We start from the raw sequence: 15,681 nt of genomic DNA, 5'->3' as shown, positions 1-15,681 counted from the left end.
CATCTCCCTTTTCTTTTTGAGAAGCCTGGCTAGAGGTTTGTCAATTTTGTGTATCTTTTCAAAACACCAACTCTTGGTTTCATTGATCTGCTCTACAGTTTTTTTTAGATTCTATATTGTTTATTTCTGCTCTGATCTTTCTTATTTCTCCTCTTCTGCTGGGTTTAGGCTGCCTTTGCTGTTCTGCTTCTATTTCCTTTAGGTGTGCTCTTAGATTTTGTATTTGGGATTGCTCTTGTTTCTGGAGATAGGCCTGGATTGCAATGTATTTTCCTCTCAGGACTGCCTTCGCTGCATCCCAAAGCGTTTGGATTGTTGTATTTTCATTTTCGTTGGTTTCCATATATTTTTAAATTTCTTCTCTAATTGCCTGGTTGACCCACTCATTCTTTAGTAGGGTGTTCTTTAACCTCCATGCTTTGGGAGGTTTTCCAGACTTTTTCCTGTGGTTCATTTCAAGCTTCATAGCCTTGGGGTCTGAAAGTATGCATGGTACAATTTCAATTCTTGTATACTTATGAAGGGCTGTTTTGTGACCCAGTATATGACCTATCTTGGAGAAAGTTCCATGTGCACTCGAGAAGAAAGTATATTCTGTTGCTTTGGGATGCAGAGTTCTAAATATATGTGTCAAGTCCATCTGATCCAATGTATCCTTCAGGGCCCTTGTTTCTTTATTGACCGTGTGTCTAGATGATCTATCCATTTCTGTAAGTGGAGTGTTAAAGTCCCCTGCATTGACCACATTCTTATCAATATGGTTGCTCATGTTTATGAGGAATTGTTTTCTATGTTTGGGGGCTCCTGTATTCGGCGCATCGACATTTATAATTGTTAGCTCTTGCTGATGGATAGGCCCTGTAATTATTATGAAATGCCCTTCTTCATCTCTTGTTACAGCCTTTGATTGAAAGTCTAGTCTGTCTGATATAAGTATGGCTACTCCAGCTTTCTTTTGGCTTCCAGTAGCATGATAAATAGTTCTCCATCCCCTCACTCTCAATCTAAAGGTGTCCTCAGGGCTAAAATGAGTCTCTTGTAGACAGCAAATAGATGGGTCTTGTTTTTTTATCCATTCTGATACCCTATGTCTTTTGGTTAGCGCATTTGGTCCATTTACATTCCGTGTTATTATAGAAAGATACGGGTTTAGAGTCCTTATGATGTCTGTATGTGTACAGTGTAGCCCCCACAAAAAGGGCTTCTGTGTTGGTGCACCCGAATCATCTGCAGAGACACAACCACCCACCCTTGTTGAGCCCTTTTGTGACTCTGCACCATTGTGGTCGCCAGGCTCTGGCTGCTGTGCTCCTCGGAGACGGGGGTGGAGGCACAGCTGAGAAGAGTGTATCTGGACGAGTGAAGGGGTTAGGAGGAAATGTCGCTTACTTGTGCACCGTGGTTCCGGAAAGGCCTTTTCCGGAGAGGTCGCTCGGGAGCTGAGGCTGACCGAGCACTCTCCCAGCAGTGTGACTCCGAGGCCAAAGGCCGGGGTCAAGGAGGAGCTTGGCTTTGTTGTGAGCGATGGAAGCGGAAGCGGAGCCAGGTGAGGCACCAGGCAGCTGGTGTTGGGACAGAACCTACCCCGTAAGGAGTTGGGTTTTCAGAAAAGGGCCTGGGGTCGTTGTGTCCTCAGGGGGAAGGACTGGCATGATGTTGTTGAATTTTTTGAAAGCTGGTGCTGGTTCTGTGTGGATAGTGGGTTGGGGGAGGAGACAAGAATGGATGCAGTGTAGACGTCATTGGGTAGAGTGGCTCCTTCTAATGTGTGGGTTGAGCGCTAAGATTCGTGCTTTAGGCAACAGGTACAAGCCCCTCACATCACCCATCTCATAAAGCACAGGACAGTGTGCGTCTTTATATCCTATACAGAACTACGTAATGTTTAAAAGCAGCGTGTGTAATATTTACGTGTGTGGGTACAAGGCGTACACTAAAGTATTCACCTGTTCTGGAGTGCGTGGCAGGCACGGTACTAGGTGCTGAACACTATGTGCTGCAGTTACCTCGCCCAGAGACGTATGCGGTTTTACGGAGAGTCATAGAACGGCATGGGAGTGTGTGGTTCGGTGGAATGGGGGAACGTGTGCACAGTGCGGCTGCAGGGTGGCCGTTTTGTCCCATGGGTCGGTGTGGGTCAGACTCGGGGAGGCGGTTTTCCTTGGGAGGTTCGGCTGCCCTGTGTTCTCCTTCATGCACCCCACTCTGTCTCCCGGACGTCTTTCCAAGCACCTCGTAGTGAAGGTCCATCTGGGCGGACTGTGGGCTCTTTGAGTTCCACACGGGCCACCACCCTCCTCCCCACACCTGTGCCTCCTCCTGGGAACAGAGCAGCTTGCTCCCTGGTCTGGTGGTCAGAAGCCAGGGAGATGGCTTTGCCTCTTTCCTGCTCTTCCCTCTCCCTGCTGGTCCGTGGGTCCTGTGGCGTGGAGCTTGCCTGTCTCAGAGGCCATCTGTGAGGTCTCTGGAGATCTGTACCCTGTCATCACTCGGGTGGACTCGGGGAGGGGCCGAGTCCTGCGGTCTTCCCTGCGCCGGCCCCACTCACCTCGCAGCTGCTTGGCTGTGGGGCGGGGGGCGCCTCCTGCTGTGCAGAGATGCTGGCGTTCTGCCCCATCCGTGTACAATACGCCTCTCTCTCTGAGAAGACGGCCTTTCTTTCTGAATCTGTGTCCTGCCTGCTGGCACTTAGTGCTGGGTGTTCCTGAGCAACTTGGTCACTAACTCCTTTGGGGAAACACGTATGCCTTGTGTACAAGGACCGTCTAAACTTCTCCTTTTCTGCTCCTAGGTTGCTCAGTGAGTTAAGCGGCTGACTTTGGCCCCGTCATGAACTTTTTCTTGGCGAGGGAACCCCCGAGACGGGCTCTGAGCTGACAGCCCAGAGCCTGGAGTCTGCTTTCAATTCCTTGTCTCCCTCTCACTCTGCCCGTCCCCTGCTGCTCTCCGTCTCTAAGGAATAAAGAATGACATTACAAAATTAAAACAGAAAATCTATTTCTATTTTCCTCTTTTCTGTTGTTCACAAAGGTCGTGCTTGCTTCGTTCTTCCCCGAGGATGAGTAGAGCTGTCCGTAGAACAACTTGGTGTTCGGGGTTCCACCCTGCCCACAATTGAAAATCCATGTATAAGGTTTGGTCCCCAGAACACTTAACTGTTCAAACTCTCCTGTTGTCCAGTAACCTGAGTAGAGAGAAAAACAGTGCATTAGCACCTGTATCTTGTATGTGTCATATACTATATTCTTCGAGTCAAGTAAGCTAGAGAAACAGTTTTACGTCACAGGGAAATAGGTGCACAGCTCTGCGCTGTATTGATCCCTGAGTTTATTCTCCATCTGTTTCTAGAATGAATTGTCTATCAGAACCCACATCAGTGCTGTCTCAGGTGACACACTACGCTGTTGTTACGTGTATCCTTAGCACTGTGCATCAGAAATGGGAGGAATTGGAAAGATTCCTGTGTATTTACGGATGTAACAATTCATGCATTACCAATGAAGGGTGAATGCTTCATGATGGCCTGGTGTACTCAGTACGATTGCTTCGCCATGGCCTAGGAGATACACGGGTGAATGCATGGTTACAAAGCTTTTCTAGCCTGCAGTTTTACAGCCATATTCCTAATACAGTCTGGACACATTGTTACATTACAAAAACAGCCTGTGATAGTAGGCTGAGAGGCATTTTCTCTGGGCGGGGACCGAGAGAGACCTGCCAGAAGGAAATGTCATTTTTTGAAAGCCAGGTTATGGAACAACACGTTATTCGTTTTATGTCAGATCTTACTGCCCTTATGCCCGTGTGAGGATAGGCTGTCCAAGTGCACACAAGTCTCCACACGATGTTCCTCCTGATGAACGCTTAGGTGGTGGTGACACACATGCGTCCCGGGCGGCCTGGCTGCATGCTCCCTCGATTTTCACGCACAGACGTGTGCATGGCAGGCGAAGTGGTTCACTGAGCACCTTGGTGAGGATTTGCTGTCTGGAAAGTGGGGGTGGGTCCTCACAAATGTGCTGATATGCAGACCTGCATGGGGTGGGGGGGACCCGCTAGATGGGGCAGTCTTGGGCCTTGGGGCCTGGCGGTATGGGGGTGGAGGCGGGCACTGTCTGTGCAGCTTTCCACAAGGGCCTCTCTGTTCCTGGCCAATGTTTCCATAGACGGCTGGCTGGCTTTAGTCCCAGCGCCCTTGTCATGGAAGGGTCCATGTGGGAAAGGAGCCGAGACTCTGCCGGATCACTCCTGGTGGCAGCGTGCTTTCCAGCGATGCCGCTTCCATGCCACCTTCCTCGCCCTCCGTCTGCTTCGCCAGATCTCCTCTCTCTGCTGTCTTCTTCTGTGACCTCCTCTGGGCTTTTCTCTGTGCTCGTGACCTTCTGTAGGATACGCATTTTGAATCCCTGCATCCCCCAACTCTTTTTCTTTTTCTTTTTTTTCTTTTTGCCATATGCACAGTCTCAGTCATGAGTTTCCTGATTGGCTGTGTCATAGGTCCTGGAAATCACGCACGTCGTATGGACAGTCATCTCTAGCAGGGATTTCTTGATTGTGTTGGGCTTGATGGTTTCCCCAGAGTTTTTTGTAACGTCCCTTGGCATCTTCCTGACTTTCATAATGTTCCCTCTGTGGCGGTTCTCTTTGGCAGCATTGACTGTCCTTCTTGTAACGTGCCTGTGCCATGAGCCTCACAAGTCCTCGTGGCCCCTGGTCCGCAGGCTGACTTAGACCCGCTGCGCTCCGGAGCGAGTGAGCCACCAAGACACGTTTGGTGGTGACCCGTGGGGTTCTGGGTGGCCAGGACATTGTCCGATGTCAGAAGAACTTTAGAGGACATTCCCTTGCTCTCAGCGTACTTCCTGAGTTGAGGGACAGAGCCGGGATGGAACTGGTCCAGGGCAAGGGCTCTGGTTGTGCAGCCAGACCACTGGCCACTGGGACTTGTTGCCTTCAGGAACCTGGGGTGAGCTTCCTACACAGGGCCAGCCGCCCTGCTCACACCCCCGCCTGTGTCCGCTCATTCGGTCGCTGCTTCACCCCTTCCTACCCAACATCTTGGTGCTCACTTGTCTTTCTCGTGAATAAATGTCGTTTGTGGCATTTTCCCCCCGACAGGGCACCTCCTTCTGCATGAAAAACCTGTGCAGGCAGCCATGGTCTCCTCAACTGATTTTCTTGGGTTTTCACTTTTTGTGTTGGAGTGGTTGACATGCGGTGGATGGTAGTTCCTGCTTCTCTGCAATCTTCTCTCGGGCGTCTGGGAAACTGTGTCCTTCTTCTTCGTGGTGGAAGCTGCTTCTCCTATCGTCTGGACCATTTTCAAAGCCAAACCCCTTTCTAAAATCACCAAGCTATCCTGTGCCTGCATTGAAATGTGCCAGTTTTCGCTCCTTCCCTTCCTTCTGCCTTACGTCGTGATGTCAGGTCTTCACTTGTCTTGCAGTTTGAGTTGAGTCTGCAGGTGTGCCCGTCTCACAGCAGTCCTACATCCACAGAGATGCCACATCTTCCACACGAGACACAAAGATGTCTCACAAATAGCACCAGGTTTTTGCGTGTGCTGGGGTAGCCGCAGCGAGAGCTTCGAGAATTTCCCTTTCTTTGTGCCTCCATGGTCCTCACGCTGGCCGGCTGGCAGCTGCAGCTGTGGACCTCAGGACGTGTCAGGCCATTCAGCCTTTTCTTGTCATACCATGAGTCTTCTCTGCATCGCGGGAGCACGTCCAGCATCCCTGGGGACACTTCAAATGGGTCCCAGGATGTAATTAAGGTTCATGGTATTGCCCTTAACATGGTGAAAATGATGCAGGAACCCTGAGAAATCACTTCTCCTGTGGTGCTTGATTTACTGGAGAAAGGAAGTGCTTACCAAGAGCTGAGTAGGAGATTCGTGGATTCGTGCAACACTTGAGGGGACCTCAATAGCAACAGGAGGTGGTGCACACTTCCCCCAGAGGACAGCGTCTGCTACAGCTTGTGTTATGCGGTTAGGACTTAATCCTGCGTCTCCACATTGGTTTGCCTTTCTCTTGACTGCAAATGGCACCATGTAGGTACGGTCAGTTTCTGTGTGCAAAATGATACGTTTTCTCTTGTTAGAGTAGGTTTGTGTATGTTTTCGGGGAGGAAATGCTCTAATAGCCTAGTATCTGCGTATATTTCATGCACTCGTGGCCTCCCGTTTACTTACTAGTTTTGATACTTCGTAGCTGCTCAGCTCATCTGCCAGTCTTTCCAAATGTCACACATCTCCAGAAAAGTTTCCAATGTATTTATTGGAACAAAAATCCCCACATAGAAATGGGCCTGCACAGTCCTACCTCAAGGATCAGATAGGCTTCTGTGGGTTCACCTTGTCAAGTCAGATTGCAAGGAACGTGGTCAGTTCTGTGGTGACATTCCGTTGATTTGGAAAGGGTTAATTTATGAAAGAAATTGAAGTATGTCACCAGTTTGTACTTGGATTTTCTAGAATTGCTGAAATCAACAACTCTCTTTATTTGGAATGTCAGTTGTTAAGTGAACGTTTATCCCCTCGTCTGTCCTACAGAGACCAAAGCTCTGGGGCGCCTGGGTGTCTCAGGGCATTAAGCGTCTGACTCTTGGTTTCAGCTCAGGTCATGATGTCATGGTTCAGGGATTGAGCCCTGCACCGGACTCTGCGCTCGACTGACTGGAGAGTGTGCGTCCACCTCCTTGGAGCCCACCTGTAGGCCATGTCCTGGGCGGGCGCTCAGTATTGGCGGGAGAGAAGCCCCACGCGGGGTGGTGGGCCCTGGCATCACTCTCCTCAGAAACCCTTCCTCCATAATATTTCCTGCTTGCCTATGGAAAGAAGTCGTAAACTCGCCCTTTCGTCAAGAGTCCTACCATCATTTTTGAAAAGTCCATCGGGTAGGGTTGAGTCTGATTGAGCCAGGGGTTCAGGCTAAGACAGCAGCTTTTGAGGACCGTCAGCCTTTCCCCACTGCCGCTCCACAAGCCTGCTTGCCAGACGAGGCCAGAGGCTGCGGATGGGCAGGAGGCTTCTCGGCCTGTTGCTCCCGAGTCAGCAGAGTTCCTGAGTCCTAGACCTGCCAGGCACCTGAAAACGTCTGTCCCCTTGAGTGTCGGTCCCTCCGAAAATCCCCGGGACTCCTGTGGGTGGTGAGGAGGGGACTGGTGTGTGTGATGCTACTTGAGGGTGGTGGGTGCTGGGACTCTGGAGGGCCACGGAGGCCTGGTGTGCTCTGGTAAAGACCCCCTGTGTCTCTCCACTTTTGTCCCCTCTCCGACCCCAGGAGTGTGCAGCTCTCGCTGCAGAGCTCCACGCCTGCAGGGAGCAGCTAATGCAGAGAGAGGAGGAGATCGCCAACCTGAAGGCGGAGAGAAACAACACCAGGGTCAGTAGGCGCACTGCCAGTGTCTTTAAACACAGGACACCATTCATGCCCCTTGTCCACATGTCCCCGTGGAGTTGGCTGGGACCTATTGTTCTCAAACCTTGTTTGATCCGTGAGGAGGAGTAAGGCTATTTTCACACATTCGAGGGGGTGGCTCCCTACCTGGGATCTGAATTGAAAGGATTCAGACTTGGTTTTGCATTTGGTGAACTTGAGGCCCGGAATTGAAGGTGTTCTTGAAACACGGTTTTCCTTTTGTCTCTCCCGCCAGCTGCTGCTGGAACATTTGGAGTTCCTCGTCTCCAGGCACGAGAGAGCTCTTCAAAAAACAGTCATACGGCGACAGGCGAAGACTCCTGCCGGCGTGTCCAGTGAGGTGGAGGTGCTCAAGGTCCTCAACTCCATATTGGAGAAGGACAAAACCGAGGCTGAAATGGTGTGCCTAGCCACAGCGGTTCTCAATTTGTGCACATGCTGTGTGTTCTAGGCACACTTTGTGTGTTTGTGTGACTGGAGTTTCCTTTTCATCTTCTTGAATTCTTGTAAGAAGACAGGTCTGTATGGTTAAAAAGCAGTAGTTGGTGGAAATGTTGTGTGTATCGATTGGCTAGTACAGATTGCATAATGTAATTTATTTCGGGGAAGATTTGTCTCGAATGTAAAATTGAAAGGGGTTAACAAGCAAGTTTGTGAACAGGAGCATCCGTGAAAAAGCTTACCAGCATTCTGTCATGTTCTTTGAGGCGAAGGGGTCTTAGGGTAACTGTAGAGTAAGGACTAATGAAACACCTCTGTGTACCAACTCAATCCCTTTGTTTCCAGGTGAGAGAGCAGTTACGTGTGGCACTGGAGGGGTGTAGTTTCGTAGAAGAATTAGGGGCCACACGCAGAGTTCAGCTCCAGACATCATCCCAGGATTTGATTGGAGGGGGTTTCCTTTTTATCCATTGTTTTTAAAACAACACGGGGGGCCTGGGTGGCGCAGTCGGTTAAGCGTCCGACTTCAGCCAGGTCACGATCTCGCGGTCCGTGAGTTCGAGCCCCGCGTCAGGCTCTGGGCTGATGGCTCAGAGCCTGGAGCCTGTTTCCGATTCTGTGTTTCCCTCTCTCTCTGCCCCTCCCCCGTTCATGCTCTGTCTCTCTCTGTCCCCCAAAAAATAAATAAACATTGAAAAAAAAAAACAACATAGGAAGACTAGCAGTGGGGGCCCTCACATGTTGCTTCCCTTTCTGAGTGTCAAAGGTGCAGAGCCAGGTGAAAGAGCTCCTGACTACCCTGTGCATTCTCGTGGCCAAGCTGGAAGAGGACCTAGACACCTCAAGGAAAGACCTCATCCTTTCTGAAGCAAGGAACACCATATTACAAAGAGATGTCCGTGAAGTGAGTGTCAGTTGAAATGGCCACGCCATCGTCGAGCCTAACGTGGGGTGTTTGGTTCGGCCTTGCCCCGTGTGTCCTTCGTCTCCCACGGGTTTTGAACGTTTGGAGTTTGGTAGAAGTAGCAGCAGAACGGGACGTGACTCCGGGGCCTGGGCGGGCTGCCTCCCCGTCTGTGTGGTGGAATCTGTCCTCCCTGGACTCTCCCCTGCAGAGGCCTGGCAGGCAGGCGGCAGAGTGGCCTCGGGTGTGGAGTGTGGGCCACCTGAGCTTGGCCCATGCCATGCTCTCGGTCCGTTTTGGGAACACACTCGGCACGTAGGAACCAGCGTGGTGCTGCCAGGTCGTTTCCGGGGGCACGGCCTTGCGGGGGCGGCGCTGCCAGGGGCCGTCACGGCCACCTCTGCCGCCCTGCCCTCCTCCCAGGGGTTCCGTGCCCCTGGTCGTGGCGGTCAGAGTGAGCGAGGCGCAGCCCGCTGGTTCTGGTGTAAGGTCATGGAGGAGTGCGGCCGCTTCTGCACGTGTGGACGTCGATGGGAATCTGATCATTGTCACAGAAACTAGTAAGGGTAGGATGGTTTCTCTGTGCCTCCTCCTGTCACTGTGAGCTGCCCTTTGCGGACAGTCCCCGCACACCCCACCCCCAGCCCGGAAATGCCACCTCGGAACACCCTGTCAGACCCTTGAGGGTGTAAGTGCACGAGCAGTCTGTTTAGTACCCTAGTGTGGGGGAGATCGTGTCAGAATTTAAAACAAAAGTATTTGCAGAAATTATAGAACCTGTTCAGTGAAGTTGTTGTTTGGCAAAGGTGGGGAGAGACCCCTCAGCAGAGTTCAAGATGCAGAGAATTTAGGAAATCATTTCTTAGGACTCATCACTTTCACTCTTGAGACTGCTGACATAAATTGCTTAGTAAACACGGAGGGCTGGAAGAGGAATCTTTCCCGTGTTGGACAAGAAAAGCAGGGCAGGACGTTCTGGTTCCATTGGCAGTGTCAGATACCATGGGATACAATGTTGTTACAGGGTTAGGCTATAGAAGATGACTTCCAGTTATATGAAAGGTGGAGTTTGGCTTCCATTTGTTAACACTGCTGCTTCAACTCTGTGGTAATTGGATGAGATTTCATCCACCTTTTCCCCGGAAAAAGGATGGTTGTCTCATGGTGTGTGCCTCCAGAGGCAAGTCGCTGTTCTGTGGAAAGCTCAACGGTGTCCGGAGGCAACCGAGGTGATTTCCGGGAGACTTTATTATCCGTTTGTCTTTGAACACCTGGGAAAGAATAAGCCTGGGTAACTGGTCAGAATCCTGAGCAGCCTCCGCACTGTCGGTACAGAGCCTGACGCGGGGCGGGCGCCAACTCACAAAGCGACACCGGCTGAGCCACCCAGGTACCCCGAGGATGCTACTTTTCTGTTTGTTTGGAAAATGAGGATTTCGCCCGGTTTTTGTGTCTGGAGCGTGTTAATGTGTCGTACGCTAATTCTTTCCCTGTTTTCCCTCTGAAATACCTGCTGTAGGCCGTGGCCCAGAAGGAAGACATGCAAGACAGGATCACTACCCTTGAGAAGCGCTGCCTCAGGGCACAGCACAAAGCCACCTCTCTGCACGACCTCAAGGATAAACTTGAAAACGAGATCGCAAAGAAGGACTCTCTGCATCGACAGGTCGTTGGTTTCGTTGAACTTCATTCCACTTTTATTAATTACAAGTCAAGTTAAGGACCAAGTGTCAATGTCAAGGTTTTAGGATCTTAGACTCTTGTGTTGACCAGCGGGGTTACTTCAACGTCCAGGGTTTAATTCTTTCGAATTTTATGGAAGCATGTTATGGGGCTCCCCTCCTTGATTCCTTCTTTGTCTTGTCTTACATGCACGTTACTCTGTTGCCTGTTAGCACTGTTTCCAAAGGAGCAGGGAGTGGCCGGGAATGTGTAGGCAGCTGGCCATTTTGGTTAGTACCTGAGATCGGGGGGAATGGCCGGGGCAGAAGCACAGTCTGGCGTGAGGATGTGAGACCCTGTGCTTTGGGAAGCAGCACGTCTCTTCCTTGGTTGTCTCAGGTCATCCGGCATTGAACAGGAACACCACATCCAGCTTCTTGGAAACAGAGAGAGCTTTGTCTGGTGTGTTTGTCAAATGTGTCAGTCGACCCAACATGATAATCAAAGTGAAATACTAGGAAGCCATTAAAATGACATCGAGGAATGCTGTTTGAGAGCACGTAACATGTTCCAAAGCATGAGTGTAAAGGGCAGATCACGAAATACTATGTGTACAGCATGTGATTTATTTTGGAGGGTTTTAAAGCATGATACGCGGTCTGTATATACACACAGAGCTATATGCACACAGAAGATGGAAGGAGTCTGTGGGAACAAACGTTAACCTTGCAAAAACCTCACCTTGTACATGATTTTTAAAATGACTTTATATATTTTTAATGCTTATTTATTTTTGAGAAAGGGAGCCAGAGTGAGAGAGAGGGAGACACAGAATCCAAAGCAGGCTCCAGGCTCTGAGCTGTCAGCACAGAGCACGAGGCGGGGTTGACCCCATGAGCTATGAGATCATGACCTGAGCCGAAGGTGGACGCTTAACCGACTGAGCCACCTCGGCTTCCCTACAAGTCCTTTAACAAAAAATCTCGTGTCTAACTTTTCCACGTTGAAGGTTTCCACGTTTTTGGTCAAGAGGGAGAGTGTTTTTGTTGAATAATGGTACACTTCCAAAAAGAACTCAACTGGCATCAGGCATGCTCTCAGAAGCTCTGTGCTGGCTGATGTGCCCACCTCAGAATGTCCTATGTAGGGAGCCCTCGGACCCCAGTATAAATATGTTTACGAAGGGTTAGGACCTCACCCTTCTCTCGTTTACTGGTCAGGAAGAACGGGCAAGCTCCTCCAGAAGATGGGTTTTCTTTAATGTGTGGGAACTTTGTCTTTGGAAAGACTTCTTTGAAGATACTGAAGAAGAGCAAAGAGTTTGGCAAGACATGTTTTGCGTAGTGAAAGGAGGACCAAGGCCGTGGGTGACTCCTTGCAGAAAGGAAAGGTTTACTCTGAAGCACCTACCAAACTGTTGGCTTCGGTCAGAACTAACAGCAGATCTCTGCATTCAGATTTTGTTTCACTTTAATAAAAATGGAAACGGAGAGAAGACTTGCTACACTTTGATGCTTTGCCTTCATTTCCTAGACTGTGGATCAAAACCGCCAGTTGCAAGAGCGCCTGGAGGTGGCGGAGCGGAAGCTGCAGCCGACCCCGAGGAAGGCCAAGTCGCTGCCCGAGGTGGAAGCCGAGCCGGCCCAGAGGGTGGCCACCCTCTGCAAGGTGGGGCCCCCGTTTCCTTCTGGGTCCCATGGTGGGAATGTCATTTTCATGGCGGTCCGTGCTTGTATCTCATTTCTCACCGGTAACGTCGGCGTGCCAAAGTCCGCGAACCAGCTGAGATCTGTTTTCGGTGCTACTTTGTCTGAGATTGGAATGCTTTTCAAACAGCAGGCATCATCCCCAGTTTTGTTCCCTCCGGTTTTGTCTGACGTGTGCTGTTTGCCGTTGGCTGCATCTAAGACTCACTGCTTTTCAGACTTAAGTCAGCGACTCAAAGCTCAAGATAGTAGCCTTGGGCAAGAGAAGGACAGGGGTGCCTGGCCGGCTCAGTCAGTGGAGCTTGGGACTCTTGATCTCAGGGTCATGAGTCTGAGCTCCCCGTTGGGTGTAGAGCTTACCGAAGGAAAAAAAAAACAAAACAAAGAAAGCATAGAATTTTTCCGAGAAATGAGAAAATCCTATCCTCTTTTAAACACAATCGTTTTTATTTTAAAAAATTCTTAAATGTTCATTTATTTGACACAGACAGAGAGGGCGAGCATGGGCACATACATGAGCAGGGGAGGGGCAGAAAGAAGGAGATAGAATGCCAAGTAGGCTCCATGCTATCAGTACAGAGCCTGACCCAGGGCTCGAACGCCCAAACCTTGCGTTCATGACCTGAGCTGAAGCCAAGAGTCAGAACCCGACTGACTGAGCCACCCAGACACCCCTTTAAGAAATAAATCTTTAAGGAATTCACTCGGAGGTTCCACAAATAGAGTCGAGGAACGTGCCAGACACAGTCCCTGCCCTCCCAGCTCTCACAGCCCTCACCACCCACAGAGGAAGGCAGCAGTTGAAGAGGTAGTTTCCAGACATGATGTAGTCTGTGCTGGGATCGAGTGATGCACACAGGACGAGGGAGCACATGACTGGGCAGCCAGTCCATCCTTCCGGAACCTGGGCTGAGGGAACCTGTAGCAGGGAGCCTGTCGGTGCTTCTGTGTCACCGGTTCCAGTGCAGTGAGGGTCCCAGTGGGAAGGGGGGTGGGTTCGTCACGGGATAATGGCCCTCAAGGCTGCCATCAAGTCGGGCAGGCGGCATTGGGCGCCCACAGGCCCAGGCTCCAACAGAGCCTCTCCTCCTTTGTGATCTGCATGCCAAGTCTCTGTTTCTTTTCTCGCCTGTCCTGTCTCCTGTCCCTGGTCAGCCGTGTAGCCCGACCCTTTGTCTTTGGACACTGTGCTGCTGAGGAAGCTAAGTTGTTGGAAGTAACTTCCCAGCTTAGGAAGGCAGCACGCCTGTTTGCTCTTTCCGCTTGCTGCTGAGTGGACAGGGGTGTCTCCCGGGGGACGAGGCACCGTCCAAGGATCCGGGACCCGGGGTGGGGATGAGACCGTTGCCTACCCCCGGTCACCAGCAAGGAAGCCCAGTGTTTCCCACTGGCACGCATGAGGCCTGTAGGGACTGTGAGCAGGCAGAAGGCCGCTCACAGCATGTCGTGCGTAGGCACAGTGTGTGGTGTGGGGCAGCCAGCTCTTCTGACCCCGCTGTCGCCCACAGGCCGAGCAGAGGCGTGGCAACATGGAAGAAAGGCTGCGCCAGATGGAGGCCCAGCTGGAGGAAAAGAACCAAGAACTGCAGCGGGTACGTGTCCGGGCGGAGCAGCCGCGCACCTGGCAGTGATTGAGGATGAGGCGCAGGCTGGGGGTGTGGGGGTAGGGAGTGGTCCCTTGTTTCCCACTTCTCCCCACGTGGACGCCAGGCCCCTTCTCGATCCCATCAGGGGTACAGTGCACTCTTGTGCAAGTTGGATGTTAGTGAACACTCCTAGCCTGTGGACAATGTTCTCTGGACGCTGGGGCCCCGTAGGCAGTGCCGCCTAGGGGTGGAGGCACCCGCACAGCCCACCGTGCCCACCAGCTCATTAGCAGCTACTCACGGTTGACGCGGGACCTCGTGGGTGTCCCTTGGCCAAAGCGGAGGTACTGGCCTGGGGTAGGGCAGCCTAGAGGAGGGGTCTCCTTCCTTAGGACATGACACTGAGGTCCTGAAATCAGGTCACGGGCCTGACCTTGGTCCCCACATCCTGAATTTCTACTTGAGATGTAAAGGCACAGGTCGGGGTAGATGTTCCTAAGAAGAGGAATAGCGTCATCGAGCCTTGACGAAAGGGAGGCCCCTGTCCCTTGAATCCCCTGAGATTTTTCCCTGCGGGAGCTGGTCGGACGTCAACATGAAACACCCAGGAGACAGAGCAGGCAGCAGCCTCCCCAACTTGGGACGTCCATCCAAGGCCATCAGGTTTTGTTTTCACCAGAAAACTCAAAACACTCACCCTTAACTTACACCAGAAACTCGTGTGCTTGGCCCTCAGGGTCAGAGAATAAAACATGAGTTTCCGCGGAGTGAAGCTTCTGATGCCAGCGTGACGGCTCGGTTGGCCGACCCCAGCCCGCCATGACACATGCACACAAGCGAGCACAACCAGACGCTAGCCTCTTGGGCCGAGAATTCGACCTCACCTACTTAGAGAAGCACTTCATTGCCGTTAGGACTGTATGGTAGTTTGGAGGGACAGGTGTTGAGATAAGGATTCTATTATAACTGAGACAATTGCAAGGACACTTTTAAGCTGCTTTGCTTGAAAAATACTTGGGTGCTGATCCCTTCTTGTGGGGTGGCCAGGGTCTTTTCCAAGTGATGACCGTTGCTGCGTGTGAGGTGTGGTGGTCGTGCTTTCTGTTGCCTGCTCCCAAGGAAAGAGGTGCCAGCAGGTGTGGCTTAGAGATGAGGAAGCCCGAACTTGGAGGGACTGTCCATTGCCTAGCCTGCGGGTGTGTCCTGAGGGCTCTTCCTCCTCCCTGGGCCCCCCGACTGCAGGGCACATGTGTACCCCGTACCCCACGGCCCTGCGCCCGGCAGGAGCCCCTGAATCCTGCCGGCCTGTCCTCGCCGCTTCTGTTTTGGGTTAATTCAGGATATGCGGTAGAAACAAGTTTTTAAACCATACGATTGATGAGAGTTCTATAAAACACAGACCCGTGAACTTTGCGGTTACGTTCGGAAATTACCTGAGGTAAATACAAGTTTCCATTACAAAACGTTCAGGAGATGTGTGAATTTCACGAAAAACAGGTGAAAGTCTTTCTCACCACTGAATCTTTCCCAAAGGGGATTTTTGTTTTATCTTTGGGTTTTGTCAATGGATTCATTTCTTTCCCCCTGAGGCCAGATCCGAGCTTCTGTTTCCGCCCCGGAATATTCCTCCTCCCGTGTGTAGATCAGCTGATCCCCTTAAGAATATGCTCTCCTGCATGTACATCTGCCTCCTGAGCCCATCTGAGAGCTAATAATGAGGACATTCGTGAGGGCCCATGCGTGTTTTGTTTCCCAGAAACAAAGGGACCTGCTAAGTGATGACCCCTGGGAAGCAGGTTCCTGCGTTTCTGTGCCCCGCTAGGTCGGTGCTGGCAGTGACGCACAAGCACGCCAAAGAGTGCCGTGGGAAGGGGCAGCCGAGGATGGCGTGCGTGTGGGTCACACCGCTGGTCATTCGCACGCCTGAGCCGGTGTTCGCACTTTGGCTTGAAGCCTGCGTC

The 15,681-nt window shown here is 51.5% G+C and overlaps 1 protein-coding gene across 1 annotated transcript in view; it reads left to right on the top strand.

Annotated features, from left to right (window-relative positions):
• The first annotated feature begins 1,313 nt into the window (after positions 1-1,313).
• The window catches only part of LOC122478548 (liprin-alpha-1-like), a 33,005-nt gene continuing 18,637 nt past the window's right edge, over positions 1,314-15,681 (top strand). Inside the window, exons 1-7 of the mRNA XM_043572099.1 lie at positions 1,314-1,546; positions 7,284-7,385; positions 7,657-7,863; positions 8,620-8,766; positions 10,286-10,432; positions 11,962-12,096; positions 13,643-13,726. Of these exons, the coding sequence (XP_043428034.1) occupies positions 1,379-1,546; positions 7,284-7,385; positions 7,657-7,863; positions 8,620-8,766; positions 10,286-10,432; positions 11,962-12,096; positions 13,643-13,726 (990 nt within the window). The 5' untranslated portion in view covers positions 1,314-1,378. The remainder of the gene's footprint in view (positions 1,547-7,283; positions 7,386-7,656; positions 7,864-8,619; positions 8,767-10,285; positions 10,433-11,961; positions 12,097-13,642; positions 13,727-15,681) is intronic.

This window comes from Prionailurus bengalensis, unplaced genomic scaffold (assembly GCF_016509475.1).
Source record: "Prionailurus bengalensis isolate Pbe53 unplaced genomic scaffold, Fcat_Pben_1.1_paternal_pri Un_scaffold_87, whole genome shotgun sequence".
NCBI lineage: Eukaryota > Metazoa > Chordata > Mammalia > Carnivora > Felidae > Prionailurus > Prionailurus bengalensis.
This window is presented reverse-complemented; position numbering and strand designations above follow the sequence as displayed.